Here is an 18,370-nt window from a genome sequence, read left to right on the forward strand (position 1 = left end):
CCAAGCTGGCCTTGAACTTCTAATCCTCCTGCCTCAGCCTCCTGAGTGTTTCAGATTATGAGCATGCACCACCATACCCAGTGCCTGCAGTTTATTTTGCAGGTATTCTTTGCACTGACTCCTAATTGGATCTGTCCCCTTCAGCACCTGTAGTCTAAACACATGATTCCAAGGGACCAGGGCACCAGGGCACCAGGGCCTGTTCTGCTAGGCAGTGAGGCCTCTCTGCCCCTAATAGTGACTGACACAAACTCAGTAGACATGTTTTAAATGAACGACTACTAATTCGAAGCTTCGGGGGTCATCCTTTCCCTGTTACGATTATGTCTAAGATTTTCCAATTGTTAGCCCTGAGACCATTGTCCCCATCCAGCTGGTGGGTTCTCTCAACCCAGAAAGAATCACAAGGCAGAGTCAAAAGAGAACTGAGCAACAGTATTTATTGTAGGGTGAAAGCAGAAAGCAAAAAGCTCCCAGTTATTGAACCAGGGAGGGGACCCAAGGGGGCTGCCATGGGAACCCTTGGTCTAGGAGTTTTTATACACAAAAAGCCTGCATCTCAGCCAAGTTGGGGTCCACCTATGGGTCACAATCAGAAAAAAATGGCTTAGAAGCGGGCCTTAAGAACTCAGGGCAGGCAGCAAGCGTACTTTTGCAAATTTTCTAAAATTAATTGCAAATTTTCCAAAACTAGCAGAACAGAGCAAAGACAGTCTTTAAAGAGGTGCGAGCTTCTGAATGACACACAAATTTTAGAAAAGGGACTCTAAGCCCAACCACGCCTGCAGAGGGCTCAGGGCTCTGGGTTCGTTCTCCGAGGTCTCTCCCTGTCTCCCCTCTTCCACCGTGCTGTGCTGGTCTTCCTTCATTCTAACTTGATTTCCATGATCCAATTCCCTTGCTGCCCACTTGCCTGTAGAGTTCACAATAAAACACAACGTTTCATTTGTTAGAGTACAAACGGGGCTTTTTCTGCCATACTTAATGTGATACGTAAGGATAGAGGCAAATGCTTCTTACATATGTGATAAATAGCATTAAGGCATAGAACCCTCCTTTAACCCTACCGTGCGGGACCAAGATTTGATTTAGAAAAGAGACTTTCTTATACTCATTTATACATTCTTCACGTCAGATCCATCTTTGGTTTTACTGGGTGATTATGCAACAACAACAACCACAAATCGACCTGAATCTGGAATAACCTCGGCCCCTCCCAGGCGGGGAGCTCCCCACTTCATGTCCTTCCCTACTCTTGCTGCTCCTTTGCAGTAAATCGTTGCGGTAAATCTTTGCTGCAGTAAATCTCTTGCTGCAGTAAAGCTCTTGCTACGCTGAGGGTCCCGCTCCATTCTTTGATTGGGCACCAGGAACCTGGAAACAGCTTCCCTGAGGCCCGGTCCTGTAACAGGGCCACCGGCTCACCTGACGCCTTGCCTAGAACACCTGATCCTGTTCTTGCATTTCTTCAAAGCTAAAAATAAAGTGAAAAGTGGGGGTCCGGGAGCCCCTGGAGACGATGCATCGCATCTGATAGCAGGTCCCTCTCAAATTCAGGATATGAACGTGGCCACGTCGTGCTTGCGGCGATTGCAACACTAGCTCGGCCGGAAGTTCTACTGTTCTCTTAGCGCACTGCCGCCGCGAGCCCCGCTACTGCGGGCCTCTCCCCAGCTGCGGTTTCTCTCGCTGCCATGAGGTGGTGCTGCTGCAGCAGGTCCCAGGACCCGAGCCAGTGGGCTCCACAACCGAGGCGCAGACCCGGGAACGGGGGGAGGGGCGGAGGCGGGCTCGCCTGCAGGGGGGCCTGAGCCTTTAGGTTCCGACTAAACGATTCCTTGTGGCCCAAGTCCCTTTATCTGCTCTCCCGATGGGAGCGTCTGGCACAGCGCCGCAGGGCTTCGCGGCCGGGCCTGGCCCGGGGTCGGAGACCGAGCCCTCCCCGCACTGCCTGCTCCGGCCGCGCAAGGCTGCTCCGCCTTTCCGATCTCGTCCTCTCCAGAAATGGATCGTACAGAACCGAAACTTTGGGGTCGGCGTTTCCCACTCAGGGGGATCCCCTGGAGATCCGAGCGAGTGATGCACTATGGTTCACACACACTCGCTCACACACACACACTCTGGGGCTTGAACCCAGGGCCTTTGCACTGAGTTATGTTCCCGGCCCTTCTTTAGGATCTCGCTAGATCGCTAAGCTCCCCAGACTCTCACGCTTCCTTTTTTCTGCAAAACCCGTACTGGTGCTTTCCTGGCGTGCAGAGTAACCGCTCTCCTCGCAGGGACTCTGCGGCTGCTCAAGGAGCCTCCGTCGCTTTTCCCTCCCCCTCGCGGTAAGCCCCCCCCTCCCCTCCCCTCCCCTCCCCTCCCCTCCCCTCCCCTCCCCGTATGCACAGCTTTGTTTCCATTGTTTTCCTTCTATTTTCGCTTTTTGCCTTGTCCCTTCCTTTCTCTTTTCCCCTTCCCTTGTTCCCCTCCCATTTGAACCTTTTCTTCCCATTTCTCAATATCTAGTATACATTTTAGCCCTTTTTCCACTTTTGGTTTCCCACGCTGGGGAAACAACACGGTATTTAAACGTGTGTCCTATCTGTTTCACTGAAGTGCGGTCCCAAGGTCCACGTTTGGCTATAAAGTGGACTCACTTTTTCACCAGGGTGTTAGGCACGGACGTGGGGGAGGAGGCGGGGCCAACCCGCGTCAGCCAAAACACCAGCGGTGGGCGGGGAACGGGGCGGAGGTGGTGGGCGTGGCTCTGGGCAGAGGCGGGGCCTGGAGCCCCTCGTTACCCAGGAGGGAGCCAAGGGCGAAGTGTGGGCAGGCTACACGCCAGGGGGCGGGCCTGAGGGGGGGCGTGGCCGAGCTGTGTGGGCGGGGAGAGGCTCCTGGTACCCAGAGCGCAGCCGCAGCGCCCTGGAGGAGAGGCGGAGCACCGAGCCCCCTGGGCCCGCAGTGATGCGACCTGGCGCCGCATTCCGCGCGTGCGTCGGGAGGGTGAGTGCTCGCTTGGGCTTCGGCACGCGCGGACGCTCCCAGAACTGCCGGGCGGAGAAGTTGCTCGTGGTTGGTACTTGGCGGGCCGGACGTGGACAGGCCCTCCGGGTCCCTCGCACCACGGGCCCGGCGCCTCACCACCCTCCGGTGCGGCCGCCGCGCGCCAGGCCGGGAGCTAACCCGCCCCGCGCCCGCTCCCAGGACCGGGTTAAACGCCGAGAGAGGGGATCAGCCCTTAATCCTTAACCTCCCCGAAAAGAACAGCTTCTGTAGCCTTCAGTATCTGTACATCTCGGCCAAAGAAGTGCGAGAGAGGGAACTGTGACGATCGTGCAGGGGAACGCGAATTAACCACCAAGTGGCCAGGAACAGGAGGGCAGGCGGGCAGTGGGCCGGCTGTGTGGAGAGACGGGAAATGATAGAGGGAGAGCGCTTCCGGAAGTGGGTCCACAGGAAGTTGTGTGTGCACGAAAGTGCCAGCGCGCGCCACCCGGAGCTTTCCCCTGGAGGCCTGGGCAAGTGCGGTCTCCTGCGGGGAAAGTTGGGGATCGGGCTGAAAGAGCGTGCTGAGGTCCTCCCTTCCCGGGACTGGACACTTCTCCATCCCTGGGGCTCCACTTTCTTACTTTATGCCCTGGGGGAGTTACGGGAGACCGCGAGTCCCTGTGGGCGGCCAGGGACTCCCTATGTTACGTCCCTGTGTGATGGGCGTGTGTTACCGGGACGGAGTGCGGGGCTTGCCGAGGCGCATTGGCCCCCACCCGAGATGTCCCTGGGTCCACACTCGGAATCTCAGGACGCGGTGCTCCCCAGTGAGGTGACAGTGGGAACCCTACACGCTTCCGTCCGGCTGTGCCGCTCTCTGCTTGGGAGGCTCCGGCTGCGTCCTGCTGGTGCAAGGTGAACTCGGCCTCGGAGATCAGCCAGGCTGGACTCCACCCGGCTCTTTGAGGCACCCCACCTGCCTTTATAGCCGCAGCCCCTCTTGCTCTCTAACAGTTCCCGCCTTAGCCCTCCCCTGCTAGTCTACCTGCAGGACTTCTCCCCCAAATCCTCGCCTGGTGGCTCTGTATCTCCATTCGCTGCCCCTTTTGGGAGGTGCCTTCTTGGACTACCTGTGTAGGAGAAGACAGCAAGCATACCCCTGCCATCTCACCCACTAAAGCACTTTATTTCTTAGCACTATCACTGTTGTCATCACTGGTACTTAATCTCTAGCTGGAATTCTGTGCTTTCTTTGGCTGCTTTTTCATTCATTTATTGTCTGTTCCCCCAAAACAGTCTAAGTTCTATCCTTATCTATTTTGTCCACCTCTGTACCTCAACACCTAGTGCAGTGCCCAGCAGAGGGTGGCTTTCCCCTTTTGCCCTTTGAACAATTCTGCTATGAACATGGGCAAACAAATGGTTCTCCAAGACCCTGCTTTAATTCTTTTGAGTTGATACACAAGTGGAATTGCTGGATCGTGTTTAATTTTTGGAGGCGCCTCTGTACTGTTTTCCATAGCTGAACTATGTTACGTCCCGTCAGTGGTGCACCAGGCTCCAATCTCCACCTCCCACCAGCCCCTGCTATTTTCCTATTCTGATGGCTGTGATGTGGTCCATTATTTGTAGTTTTGGCTTGCATTTCCCTAATGACTAGTGGTGTTGAGCAGCTTTTCACGACTTATTGGCCATTTGTATTTCTTCTTTGTATTTCTTTGTATTTCTTCTTTGTATTTCTTTGTATTTCTTTTGTATTTCTTCTTTGTATTTCTTCATTTGTATTTCTTCTTTGGCGAAATTTCTTCTTTGCCCTCTTCTGTTTTTGTTTTTATTGGCACTCTGCAAGCGCTCTGGCCCTGAGCTACATCCCTAATCGCCCTTTGCCCATCTTTGAGTTGAGTTGTTTGTTTTTTTGTGATTGAGTTTTACCTGAGCTGCTTTTTCTGGCAGTGCAAATGGTTGTGTGGGAGGCACCTTGTCTCCCCCAGAGTGAGACCGGTTATGTTGCAGCTGGCTGCCGGGTGATGCAGACCCCGGCCTCCTTTGTGCCTTTGAGGCCTGCTGGGGAGAACTCACATTTTCCCAGAAGGGCAGAGCACACACTGAGTTCATCCCCAGCCCCTAGAATTATGTCGTACGCCGGCCACCATCTGTGTGTACTATCTCTCTTGCCCCACTGGGCCCTGCTGTGGCCTTGTAGTCCGGAAGGCTGGGGCACAAAGTGGCAAAGGGACTTGCTGCAGGTCTCACGGTTACACATCCCTGACTGGGGTCTGGACCAAGTCCCTTTGATAGGCAGTCTCACTGGCCTAGGCCCCCTGCCTGCAGAAACTTTTGGGATCACTGGCTGGAAACCAGGTCTAAACCAAGTCCCCTTTTTCACAGGTGGAGAAAAAAGGCCAGCCTGGTACCACCTGTAGCATCCCCTTCACTTCCCCAGCACCATCTCGGCCTTCACATGCCCAGCAGTATTGTTTGGGGCCCTGCCTTCATCTCCTCAGGCTCATTTATTATCTAAGGGTGAGCGGAAGGCCCAGGAAGCATAACTCCTTCCAACCTGCAGCTCATCTCCCAGGTTCTCCTCTCTAATGCTGCCTTCACAGAAGGTTTCAGGTCCTCTCAGAAAAAATTTTGGAAAGTTCTGGCTTTGACATCTTGCATGATTTGACCGCTAAGGCCTTCATCTCCAGAGGATCCCTTGCCTCTGGAGACGCCTTTTTGTCTGATGAGTTTGCTTGTCTTTCGTGAGGCCACAGTGAGGCCTAGATGCAATACGGTTTGACCTCCCCTCTGCCTTTCCTCCTCCCCTGAGTTTATTTTCTCTTCCAGATTGTTGCTGTCAATAAGGAGAGCAAGTACACCTGAATACCCAGGGCCACCACACTGAATCGGAGAGAGAATCCGTCTTTCTCCAACATGGCAGGTGATGGCATGTTATGGGGATTTAGACTTCTTTTTTTTTGCTACCGGGGATCGAACTTGGGACCTTGCACTTGCAAGGCAGGTGGCAGTACCACTGAGCTAAATCCCCCCCCCCCCACTTCTTATTAGAAGTCTAGGGGCTGGGGATTTAGCTCAGTGGTTCTGCCATCTGCCTCAAAAGCAGAAGGTCCTGAGTTCAATCCCCAGTACCAAAAAAAAAAAAGTGGAAAACATCTGTTACAAAAGAAATCCAAACATAAACCCATTTCATTTGTGACATTGATCACTATCTGGAATTATCCTGCTTTGTATTTGCTTTAGTTTTATTGTCCATTTCTACTCCCTCCAGAATGGAAGTTTCTCAAAAGTGGGGGCTATGCCCACCCTGTCTTCACCCTGCCTCCAGTCCCTGTAATCATCCCTGGGGCAGAATAGGTCCTTAGAATTAGTTATTGAGTTATGTCTTTATTATTTTTCTTTTCCAGTGGTGGACTTCAAACCCAGGGTTTCATACATGCTTAAGCATGTACTCTGTCACTGAGCTCCATCCCAAGCCCCATCTTTACTTTTATGTCTTGCATACACACCATAAACATGCTGGTGTAGTTATTTTATTTATAGCAATTCTTTGGGTAACACCCCCCAGCTACAGTTTCTTTATAATATGGGCATTCGAACGTTAAACTTCATGGCGTAAGTGCCAGGTTTTGATGGGCCCAGGGGAGATGGAAGCAGAGTGTGCTCGATAAAAGGTGGCATGGCTGGTGCCTGCCAGTGTCAGATCGGCACAAAAGCTTACTTCCAGTAGCTTTTAATTTAGATCCTATACGGAGTGTCTTAGTCCCTTTGTCTTCCCTGGGACAAAATACCCAACAGCCACAACTTAAAGGAGATGTTTGTTTTGGCTCTCAGTTTCCATCCATGGTTGGGGGCCTCCGAGGCAGAAACAGAGTGGCAGAGGAGCATCGTGCCCCACCCCTGGCTGCCCCAAGCAGAGAGAGAAGGGTGGAGCCAGGGAGGGAGGGCACCCTTCCAGACCCCGCCCCCAAGACCTGGCTCTGACCAGGGTCCTCTCACAGCATGGACTCAACTCAAGGGAGTAAGTCCACCATCCAGTCACCTCCACACGTGAGAATTTGGGAGGACGTTTTAGATCTAAACCACAACACAGAGTGAGCCTAACACGTCTCATAGAAGCTATCTAAGCGAGATCAGGCTTTAAAAGGATTTAATTGTACTTATTGGTCTTCTTAGGAAACATAACTTGGCCCCTTGTGCTTGTGTGTATAGGCTGAGGATCCCAAATCCAAAGATCCAAAACATTCTGAGCACATGACAAATACTCCAGACTAAAATTCTTAGCACAAAATTTCAGATTTTAGAGCATTTCTCATTTCAAATTTTCAGAGCAGGGATACTCTACCTAAAAGTCTATGTAAGAATTCCAGAATCTGAAGAAACCCCAAGTCTGAAACACTCTGGCCCCACGCATTTCAGATAAGGATACTCACCGTGTATTTGTAAATCGAAGTAATGCTGAGCTATGAGGTGACAAGTGATGCACTGTTTTAAAATGTCCATCATTTTTCAGTCGTCACCCTGAAGGGTGCTTCCTCAGCTCGAGCCACAGTGACCCGCCGGAATAGCATTCTCACCTTCGCTGGGTCTTGGGCCGGGGGTGCCCTTCAGGACCCATCTCTCCTGCCACAGGGAAGAAAGTGCTCATCGTCTATGCGCACCAGGAGCCCAAGTCCTTCAACGCGGCCCTGAAGGACACGGCCGTGCAGGAGCTGAGCGTGCAGGGCTGCGCTGTCACCGTGTCCGACTTGTACGCCATGGGCTTCGAGCCCAGGGCCACCAGGAGCGACATCACTGGTGAGCCGCGGCCCACAAGCTCTGTTTGCAAACTTTCTTCCTTTCAGTTTACAGTTTTAACAAGGTCCCAGAGTCCCTGTCCCCCGGCCTCCCAAGCCCATGACAGCCTTCCACGTGTTTCCTGAGGTGGTCGGTGCTGAGCTAGCAGTCGAGGCTTTCTCCATTGTCCCTCCAGTTCTTACAAAAACAGTAGTGTAGCGTACTCATCGTTTCGCGTGTTGCGTCTTCCTGCCGTAAAAAGTATTCCACCGAACGGCAGTGTCGTGTTTAGCCCCTAGTGAAGGACCTCACAAGGTGTTTCTGATTCTTTGCTATGATTAACAATGCTGCGATGAGTAACAGCAGTCAGGTTTTTGCACATATGCTGGTTTATCTAGAAGTGGAATAGCTGGTCAGGGGATGTGCATGCTTAATTTTCATAGGTAATGTGAAGTTGCTATCCACAAATGCTACATCAGTTCACACTCCTGCCAGCAATGTTTGCAAAATCTTAATTCCTCCCAGTCACCAACAGTGTTACCAGTTTTTTGATCATTGCTGGTCTAACAGTTGGAAAAATGGTCTCCTGGTATAGTTCTGATTTTTCCCTCTCTCAATATAGGTGAGGTTTAATATCTTAATGTTTTATATTCTATTCATTAATATTTAGGTTAATATTAAATATCCTCTGCTTAAATTATCTGCTCATTTTTTATTAGTATTGGTCTTTTTTTAACTAAAGAACTCTTTAGATAGTCAACAAATTAACCCATAGTATAGAATATGAGTTACAAATACTTATAATCTCTTTTGTTTTTATTTTGATTTGACTTTGCTTATGGTAGCTTTTTGTACACAGGATCTTACTTACCTTTTTTTTTTTTTTTCTGGTACTGGGGATCGAACTCGGGACCTTGCACTTGGGAGGCAGGTGGCAGCACCACTGAGCTAAATCCCTGGCCCTATTTATTTTTTGATCAGCCTTTTTCTTCTAGGACTTTTGGGTTTTATGTCATGCTTACATATACTCTAAGATTGTAGGAAGTTTTATAGTTTCATCTAGCATTTGACAGATTCTACTTTGTGGATTAAAATACTTTATTCTCTGGTTTTCCTCCAAATACCTACTGAGACATCTCATTGCCACTTATTGCAGGATCCAGGATTTAAAACACCACTTTCACTGTGACCCGAATTCCCACTTGTTTGATTGTGTGTACTCTCTTTATCCTGTTTTGCCATGATTCAGTGCCACCTGGTTTTAATTATGTCGTCAAATAACATAATTTAGGATCTCATAGCACTAGGTCGCTCTTTTCCCCTATTTTCTTCTAGTTTTTCTAACAATATTTACATTACTTTTCCATAAATTCTTTTGAATCAGCTTTCCAGGCTGGAAAAGAAACTTGGTGATTTCTCCCTTGAGGTTCCATGAAGTTGAGAGATGAACGTAGGGAGAACCGACCTACAGCGCCGATCCTTTCTCTGAGGAGCCTGGGCACCCCGGTTCTGGCGGGGTGGCAGGGATGTCCCGATTCTCACCCACGAGTGAGAGCCTCCGCCTTCCCTGTCCCCAGGTGCCCTCTCTAGCCCCGAGAGCTTCAATTACGGGGTGGAGGCCCATGAAGCCTTCAAGAGGCGGGCCCTGGCCAGCGACATCCTTGCTGAACAGAGAAAGGTGCAGGAAGCTGATCTAGTGATATTTCAGGTTGGTTCTTTCTCCAGGTAATGTGTGAAGTCAGATTCATCCCATGTACAGACTCCTTCTAGACACTGCGTTATGTGCTCATAGAAGTGGTGCCAACATTTTCAGCACACTGAAGCCAACTTGATTACAACAGTTAGTCACAGTACTTCACCTCGTTAGTAGGGAGATTCACGTGGCTGTTATTACTCACAGCCCTGACCTCCTAAGTAAACAGGAAGGAAGGACTTTTCTGTTAGCCCAGTGGTCCAGGAAAATCCCAATCATGCTAGTCTCCTTGCTTTCAGTCTCTCCCCACCCTGACCCCCTTCCTCAGTGTGCCAGGCCACTTGAGAGCCAGAGTTCCCTAAGGGGTATCCGGCAAGGTCACTTGGCCAAAAGCAACTGGCTTTCAGTGCCCTGATCGTTAAAAGGAAAATCTTTTGTTTCTGTCTTCTTGCTGCTTGCTTCACACACACACTCACTCACACACACACACACAGCACCTTCCGTGTGTGTCCCCAGCCCCAGGAGTGTGGCCCAACCCGCCTCCCCAGCAGCACTTGGCAGGCGGGCAGCTGCGGCCGAGTCTTGAGCCTGGCAGTTGAGTTAACGTGTGCTTTGGGGATCACCGGGTCAACAGAAATCCAAGGCAAACCAGAAGGAAGGGCGTCTGTCGTGAGGCCCCAGCCGCCTGTATCTCCTGGGTGTCAGGGACGGGCGCCCATGGCTGGGCAGGAGTCTCAGCTCTTGCTGCACACCAGGGACCAGATGCCCTCAGTCCAGTCTTCCCAAGCAAGGGCTCTTACAGGTCCCGATCAACTTCCAGATGGCAACAGCTCAGCCCAGGCACCGAAGGGGAGCACCCTTCCACACCCCCTTTTGTCCCCTCAATTGCTGGGGTCCCAAGGACTGCTGCCCCAGGCCAGGGCCCAGTTTCACCTCTCCCTGCTTGCCCAGTGACAGCATCAGAGGCCGACACTGGGGGACACAGAGCCACTGTAGTAGCACCTGGGCCCAGTGTCAGTTACCTCTCCTGCTGCAGGCTCCCTGGCCACACAGTGCACTTAAGAGCAGACCGTGTGGATGGCCCGTCTCCCCAGGAGCCAGGAAGAGGAGGGCAGTGGGGCTGGTTCCGAATCACCGGGTAGCTGAGCCACCTCACGAGTTTCCCCTGTGTGCCACCCCAGTTCCCGCTGTACTGGTTCAGCGTGCCGGCCATCATGAAGGGCTGGATGGACAGGGTGCTGTGCCAGGGCTTCGCCTTCGACATCCCGGGGTTCTACGATTCTGGTTTTCTCAAGGTAGGTGCCCCAGGACTCAGATCACTGTAGATTGCTGGAGTGGGAGGCAGGAGGAGGGGTAGCTGCCAACTTCCTGTTCTACTTTGCTTCCTTTTTTAAAGCAAGTACTGATTGAACACCTACTGTGTACTGTACAGAGCAGTGTTTCTGAGTTCATGGCATGCTCTGTCCAGTGGGGGCTGCAGCGTGAGCGTGGTGAGGGAGGGCTGGGGTCAGCCTGGGCCAGAGGCACTTCGGCCCCGAGATGAGTCCCCCCTGGCCTTGCATGGGTCCACCGCTGAGCGCCACATGCCTTCAAGGTGGAACAAGGGAATGAGACACCTGCCTGGCGGGCTGGCCATGCATGGGACCTGGTAGATGCTTGGTTTGCAGCAGCTGTGAGCTTCTTACTAAAATAATTTCCTACTGGAATAAATGATTTTTTGAGTTCTAAAGTCTCAAAAGTAAATGCATATAAGGCAAACAGCCGGAGTAACCAGGATCTGTCTTGGGAGGTGAGTGATGTGCCAGTTGTTAGTGGCTGTTGTCACCTCCGCCCCAGCGTCGGTTGAGGACACCACACCTGACACCCAGCCTGCTAGAAGTCGGCCAGGTAGCACCTTTAGGTCCGCTCATCCGTCACTGGGTGTTGTGTCCTTTCTTGTCAGCCTGGGCTGTCACCGGGGGGGAGATGGGGTGTTAATGTTTGTCCGCCCCTGGCGGGGCCTGACCAGGTTTTCCTCCTGGCCACTATGACCCATCCATCCTTGTCTGTCACCCACACTAACACCTTTCCTTTCTCGGTGCAGGGGAAACTAGCCCTCCTTTCGTTAACCACTGGAGGTGTAGCCAGCATGTACACGAAAGCCGGCGACAGCGGAGACTTCCGGTACTTTCTGTGGCCGCTCCAGGTCAGCAGGCAGGAGGCTTCCCCACCGTGCTTTCTCCACCTCCGCGTTACCAGAACTGTTAACCTTTTCCCCTTCTAATCTTTCCCATGGCAGCATGGTAGAGGTTGGCCAGTGGGGAAAGCATGTATTATAATCGCAGCCTTTGCTATCGTTTGGCCTGAAGCCAAGCTGGACCTGGGAGGGGAGGAGGGAGGGTGTTGTCTGTGTTTCCGGGCCTGACGTGGCCCTCGGGCGGTGCTGGGGGTGTGTGTGTGTGTGTGTGTGTGATGAGCCAGGGGCACAGCTGCAGAGCCATCCACACAGACTCACCGTGCTCATGAAGCCAGCACTACCCTGGGCCCTGGTGAGGAGTGGGTGCCCCAGGCCCCATATCCTGGACAGCCTCGTGCAGGCCCCCCCACCTTGTAGAGAGCACAGCCCCTCCTTGGACCCCAGACTCTGTCCTTCCTGCCCTGCAGCCCTACCTCCCAGGCCACACTCCCAGATGGACCTCTGCTGCCCGAGTGCACCTCAGGTCTAGGCATGGCCATCTACCTCCAAGCAGCAGGCTGGGTGTCCACGGGCAAAGCTGGGGAGGGCTCCAGGCTAGGGACATGGGGAGACCCCACACCTAAGGATAGTGGCACAATCAGTGGTAAGCTCAGTTTGTCCAATGCAGCTGCCCGAGCTCTTCCCCTGTTTATGAAGTCTTACATTGCACATTCTAGGAAAGTCTGCAGTTTTCAGTTACAGTGTAGCATTGAAGTTGTTTTACAACTTCCTGAGAGTTTGCTTCTTACACTTCCCCTTCAGTCATTTAACTTAACGGTGCAGGCGTGGCTTCTGACCAGTGCTCTCCTCTCTGTGGCTTTAGCATGGCACATTGCACTTCTGTGGATTTAAAGTCCTTGCCCCTCAGATCAGTTTTGCTCCTGAGTATTCATCAGAAGAAGAAAGAAAATCAATGGTGGCCTCATGGACCCAGAGGCTGAAGAGCCTGTGGACAGAAGAGCCCATCCAGTGCTCGCCATCGTGGTACTTCGGGCAATGACATCTCTGCCCGAGCGTGTCATGGAGACCCAAGCATGCACAGGAGAAGATGCTGTCATGAAATAACGTTACTGCAGAGAGAGCCAGATCTAGTTCATGATGCCCAGGAATGAGTCTAGCCAGGTCACGTAGTCCAATACAGTACCTTGATTTCATGGATTCTGTCAGCTAATCATTGTTCACCCAAAGTTTCATTTTGTTTGTCTAATATCTGTCTCACTGTGTTCAGTCTTCATGGTGGTTTTAATTCCCACATAGTTCTCTGGGCATGGAGCTGGATTTGTTCTTTTTTGTTTGTTTAGTTGGTTTTATTTCATGACTCAACTTAAGAGTTCTGTATTTTCGTAGGAAAGTTTAATCCATTCGCAGCTAATGTTTTAGTGCTATGTTAGTACCTATTTCTTCTGTCTTCTTTTTTCTTTATATTTGCATTATGACTATGAAGGGTTTTTAAAAATTTTTGTTATTGTTTTTGCCGTACTGGGGATTAAATTCAGGACCTTGCACTTGCAAGGCAGGTGCAGCACCACTGAGCTAAATACTGGGGTTATGACTATGAAGTTTTAATTGAATGGCTAGTTGCCATGTTTTTAAAAATCATTTAGTACCCATTACAATGAAGATTTTGGTGCCTTAGCCTGGTGGCCTCTGATCACTGTATGTGTGGTCGTGGAACACGGCGGTCAGGTACCCTGAATGGCAGACGCATGTCCGTGGAGAATGAGTGTCAGTGAGACCAGGAATGTGAGTTTAAGGGATCAAGTGTCACCATCACCATCATCAAGCATCGTACCAACGTTCTCCTCCCCTCATTGTCATCACTGCTGAGGACAGAGCTGCCACCCACGCCCAGGGGACCACCTTCCCAGCACCACCCACAGAGCCCCCTCAGGCTCCGCGAACAGCTTCCTGTTGGAGTCGTCATCTTCACACCGCCCGGCGTCTGCATCTTCCTTTCCCGTGCGCCCTCCACGCCTCTGCAGCAGCTCCTTCACACCTCTCTCAACTGCATTCCTTCCTGCACTGCTTCATGTGACTCTCAGCGAATACTTTTCCAAATAACTCTTCTCTTTCTTCTGAGTCTTCACAACTCTCCTCCAAGGCTTCTTCGTGAACACTTTCTCAGGGCCACTTTCCTACTTTTGTTCAGGACCATTTTTGTCTAATTATTTTTGGCACCATCTTCAGGCTGCTTTCCTAACAGTCTTTGGGTGATCTTTCCAAAACATCTTTTTTTTTTTTTTTTTTTTTAAGTCTTGGTTGGAACTGTCTTCTGGACCTCTTTTTTGGGCCTACCTTCTTAAGAGTTATTTCAGAAATACTTGCTTCAGAATCTCCTCACCTGCTGGTTTTTCGAGCACCTTTTCCATCTAAGTACTTTAAAGCTGGGCATCCATCCCGGATGTTCGGAGATGCTCCAGAAATGCCTCACTTAGCCCTGCCCTTCACAGAGCAGAGATGACGCTGGGACACTGCCTGCCCCTTGGCTCCAGGGGCATGAAAGGAAGCTCCCACCCTCTCAGCTTTGCGCTCCCTTCAGCCCAGTCCTCTTTGGCCCCACCCCATGTTGGATGGAGGTTCCCACCCTGAAAACCACTTCAAATCAGAGGTTTGAAGATGGTGACCACTGCCATGTCTTCATCCGAGTCTTTCAAAGAGAAGGAGCCCCCTCCTTGGCCCAGGCTTCCCCTGGCATCTGTCCCAGCAGGTGCTCCCTACACACCTGTTGGAGAGCAAGGGCTACACCCAAGTGCACCCATGCCACGTCGCAGGCAGCAGACAGCAGCTCGGCAAGACTGTAGCACCCCTGTGCACGAGCATGTGCTTCTCTGAGCACAGGTGTGAGAAGTCATGGACTTCTGGCCAGTTGGACACTTCAGTGTTCGTTGCTCATTCTGTGGTTTCCCCCTGCTCTGGTGATTGCAGAAACGGTGAAAGAGTGCCCCTGCTGCCCCCTCTTAGTAGGGGACTGAAGGCTCAGGAGGCCAGGTGGTGAGAAATGCCTTGGAGCCATCTCCTTTCTCCCTGCCGACCCAAGGATGCAGTGGGCAGCACAGCTCCCCACTCCTCCCTGCTCAGCCGGCTGCAGCTGTGTAAGGCTGGCAGATGGACAGCAGCACTGCCTGTAAGAGCCGTATCCTGCAGTCCTTTGGGTAGGAAGCCCTCCATCCTTCCTCACCAACTCCTAAGTGTTAGGATGAGGGGTGGGAATTTTAAAAGGAAGACTTCTCATTGTGTGCCCAGGTTTCTGGAGCCCTGTTGCCCTGGGATGGTATCAACTTGACTTTGCATATGCCAAAGTCAAGTTGATTGTCTTCCAAGCAAAATTGCTAGCAATTTGAGAGCTGGGGCCTTGATTAGATCCTATTCACTCTCTCCACCAATCATTGGTTTTTAAAATCTTGCTGTGGTGAAACAAAAATAAATCCAGCATCACCAGGGTAACAGGATTACTGTTCAAAAACAAAAAAAAGTGACTGCAGCTGCAGCTGTGTTTTAAGGCACCATTTCTGTTAGGAGCACAGGACCCTTGTGGCTTCACAAAGGTGTCTTTGGCTGTGCAGTTAGGTCTTTGAGCCTCTTTAGGTGGAGGAAGTTAAAAAAGAGGAAGGACAAATATGTTGCTTAATGTTAGAAAGCAGCAGGAGCTGGGAGGAAATTCTGGCAGCTCCAGGGCATAGTTGGTGCCTTGTACCCAGGGAAGGAGGAAGCAGGCAAGTGTCAAGATGGGGAGGACAAGCATTGCTGAATGATGTACTAACATGCAGTGCTTCCAGCCACTTGTTTCATAAAATGCACTGAGAATAAAGCTTATCAGGAATCAGATCATGTATCATTTGAGCTCTTGAGTCAGTGATGGAAAATTTTTTTTTGGGGGGGGGTACCAGGGATTGAACTTGGGACCTTGTGCTTGCAAGGCGGGCGCCGGAACCACTGAGCTAAACCCCCAGCCCAGTGATGGAAATTTTTAAATTTTGTTTTTTATTAGTACATGTTTGCAGCACGCAATGATTACATTCCTCATGGGGAGTTGGTACATGTACATAACACATCTTAATTTTTTTTTCATCTCCTTCCCACTCCATCTCTTGGTCCTCTTCAGTTTTGCAAAAGGTCTATTTTCCTGTTTCCATTACCTACAAAGATGAAAGTTTGGTGCTGATTTCTCCCAACATGAACGGGCAGTCTGTAAGGAGATTTTTATTAGGATCCCAATTTTACAGATGGAGAAACAGGATCACAGGATTGAAGTAACTTGTCCAGGGTTCCAACACTACATCTGGGAGAGCTGAGAGCAAACTAGGGTAACCTCAGGAGCTTGGGCTGAGGTGAGTAGTATGGGGAACTGGAGCAGCAGTGAACACAGCCAGTTTTAGGAAGTGACTCTCAAGGTCTCTACAGGGGAGTTCACAGAGCTGAAAAATTGAGCTGTCCTCAGAAGGGCAACTCAGAGGAGAAACAGTCCATGGCATGGCAGGCAGGAAGCGGCAAGCCTCCCTTTCCCTTTTATCTCATCAAGGGTACAAGCCTAATGGTTGATTCCACCCCCATCCAGGTTGGGCCTTCCCATTATCCTTCCCTAGAACTCTACTAAGCCAATCATTGGACTAATTTAGTCAGCATACCCTTAATCCATAATCCCATACCCTAGATCCAGCCACCTTTGGGCACATGAGGCTTTAGGGGACACCCACCTTCAAGCTATAGCAGGGTCTAATGCTGATAACCTGGAAAAATGGAGTAACACTAAACTGGGAGTGTGTGTGACATGGACAACTGAACTGGGACCCTGTACAAAGGGTCTCCGCCTTTATGAAAAAGTGAGTGGAAAAGCACATCTGCTCTTAGAAGGAGACAGGCAGGTAACCTATTTCATTCTCATCTGGATGGAAAAAATCTCTCCTGTACCATGGAATCTTGGATTGGACTTAATTCTACCCACATTTAAAATCTAAAGAAATCAAGTGGCTCCAAATGATAGTGACTCTTGGTATAGGAAGAAATAAACACAAATTCTTTCTGGAGAGAAAGATCATCCTGTGCTTGTGAGGATTTCCTCTTATTAAGGTCAACTGAATATAAGCCCTCCAACATTACCAAACACAGGAAATAAGACATCATAACTGAATAAGCAAAACCACCTACCAATAGATTTAATCACCCATGAGCTTCAAATATTGGCTATATAACAAAATAACTGTATAAACCAAATATACCCATGTTTAAAATGTTCAAAGACTTCAAAAGTGGTGGGACAAATTTGAAAACAGTAGATCTAGAATAGAAATACATACAAATTGCAACTAAGGACTGCGTCAAATACTAGATTAGACACTGATGAGAGAATTAGTGAACTGAAAGAGATTTGAACAAATGAAATGAGGGGGAAAAACATTAAGAGGCATAGAGAAGAGTAAAATGATGTAATGTGGTTTTAACTGGATTTCTAGACTGAGAAAATGGTGGGTGCCATATTTCAAAAAAGAAGGGTTGAGAATTTTTCAGAATTCGTAGTGAAGGGGCCAGGGATTTAGCTCAGTGGTTCTGGTGCCTGCCTCACAAGCTCAAGGTCCTGAGTTTGATCCCCGGTACCAAAAAAAAAAAGAATTTGTAGTAGACACTAGTACTCAGATACTATATCAATAGTCTCAAGCAGGGCAAATAAATCCAGTATCCAGATGCAGCATGGTGAAACAGTGGAACACAAAACAGAAAAAAAACAGATCAACTATAATGGAACAGCAGTTTAACTGACAAAAGGTTTCCCAGTAGCAGCAACAGGAACAAGAAAACAATGCAATAATATTATCAATGTATCACACAAAAAAAGACAGCTGTAAATCTGGATTTTCTTTTCAATTATTAGAACAAAGACATTTTAAAAGGTCAAACAGGTGTGGTGGCATACACCTGTAATCCCAGTGCTCAGGAGGATGAGGCAGGAGAATCACCATGAATTCAAAACCAGCCTGGGCTATATAATGATGTCAAGGCCAGTCTTGTGAGATATATCTCAAACAGTATTTGGAAAGATACGTATATCTTTGTTCAAAGAAGAAAGACTGAAAATAACTCAGATGAACGGCATATCCAGGCGGGAGTATGAGAACACACATACACCCACAGGTACAAGACATTTTGCAGAAGACCTGGCCGATGAATATAAGCAAAGATGTCAACTTAATGATAAAAATAAATGCAAATGAATAGTAGCACAGTGTTCTAGCACTCTATATCCACCACCCTAGCGGATATCCTAAAGTTTAGATAGTATCAAGTGTTAGAATGAAAGTGATGAAGAACTTATTACCCAGTGAGAGAATAATTTGTTTAAGATACAGAACACAAATTAGGGCCGAGGATTTAGCTCAGTGGTTTCGCCGCCTGCTGCGCAAGCGAAAGGACCTGAGTTTGATCCCTGGTACCAAAAAAAAAAAAAAAAAACACAAATGATTTCTTTAAAGACCTGCAAACCCTTACCATCACATTACTACTATGAATATTTAATTATAATTGTACTGCCTAAGTATGTATCTCTGAGTGACTTTTATTTGGCATCTTTTTATTCTTAGGGGTATTCTGTAACTTGCTTTTTTTAAGTCACCTTTTAAGTTATAAAATAGATATATCTCAATGGGTGTACCTATAGTTAATTATTTTCTTGCTGGGTAAGAAGATGTATAAATTCTCCATCACCTTTCATTCTC

General features: G+C 49.5%; 1 protein-coding gene and 1 long non-coding RNA gene across 12 annotated transcripts; one reads left to right on the forward strand and one right to left on the reverse strand.

Annotated features, from left to right (window-relative positions):
• Positions 1 to 422: 422 nt before the first annotated feature.
• Positions 423 to 2,313, reverse strand: LOC147826156 (uncharacterized). The gene is made up of 2 exons (XR_015439279.1): positions 1,426 to 2,313; positions 423 to 913 (listed from the first exon to the last, which is right to left on the reverse strand). It is a non-coding gene; the product is annotated as an uncharacterized LOC147826156 (long non-coding RNA).
• Positions 2,314 to 2,849: 536 nt separating this feature from the next.
• Positions 2,850 to 15,488, forward strand: Nqo2 (N-ribosyldihydronicotinamide:quinone dehydrogenase 2). 11 transcript variants are annotated; one of them, XM_013073257.3, is made up of 8 exons: positions 2,905 to 2,991; positions 5,365 to 5,499; positions 5,809 to 5,902; positions 7,612 to 7,776; positions 9,333 to 9,463; positions 10,630 to 10,743; positions 11,532 to 11,633; positions 12,487 to 15,488. In XM_013073257.3, the coding sequence occupies exons 3-8, from the start codon at positions 5,896 to 5,898 to the stop codon at positions 12,661 to 12,663; spliced, it is 696 nt and encodes a 231-aa protein (XP_012928711.1). In that variant the 5' UTR covers positions 2,905 to 2,991; positions 5,365 to 5,499; positions 5,809 to 5,895; the 3' UTR covers positions 12,664 to 15,488. The 11 variants fall into 11 exon arrangements, with proteins under 11 accessions (XP_021116405.1, XP_004847830.1, XP_087037863.1 ...); XM_013073258.3 differs by having other exon boundaries at positions 2,944 to 3,060; XM_021260747.2 differs by lacking the exon at positions 2,905 to 2,991 and adding an exon at positions 3,067 to 3,506 and having other exon boundaries at positions 7,493 to 7,776.
• The last annotated feature ends 2,882 nt before the right edge of the window (positions 15,489 to 18,370 follow it).

The sequence above is a fragment of the Heterocephalus glaber genome, unplaced genomic scaffold, assembly GCF_053883595.1.
Source record: "Heterocephalus glaber isolate CG9 unplaced genomic scaffold, H.glaber_assembly_v1.0 deba00001472, whole genome shotgun sequence".
Classification (NCBI taxonomy): Eukaryota; Metazoa; Chordata; class Mammalia; order Rodentia; family Bathyergidae; genus Heterocephalus; species Heterocephalus glaber.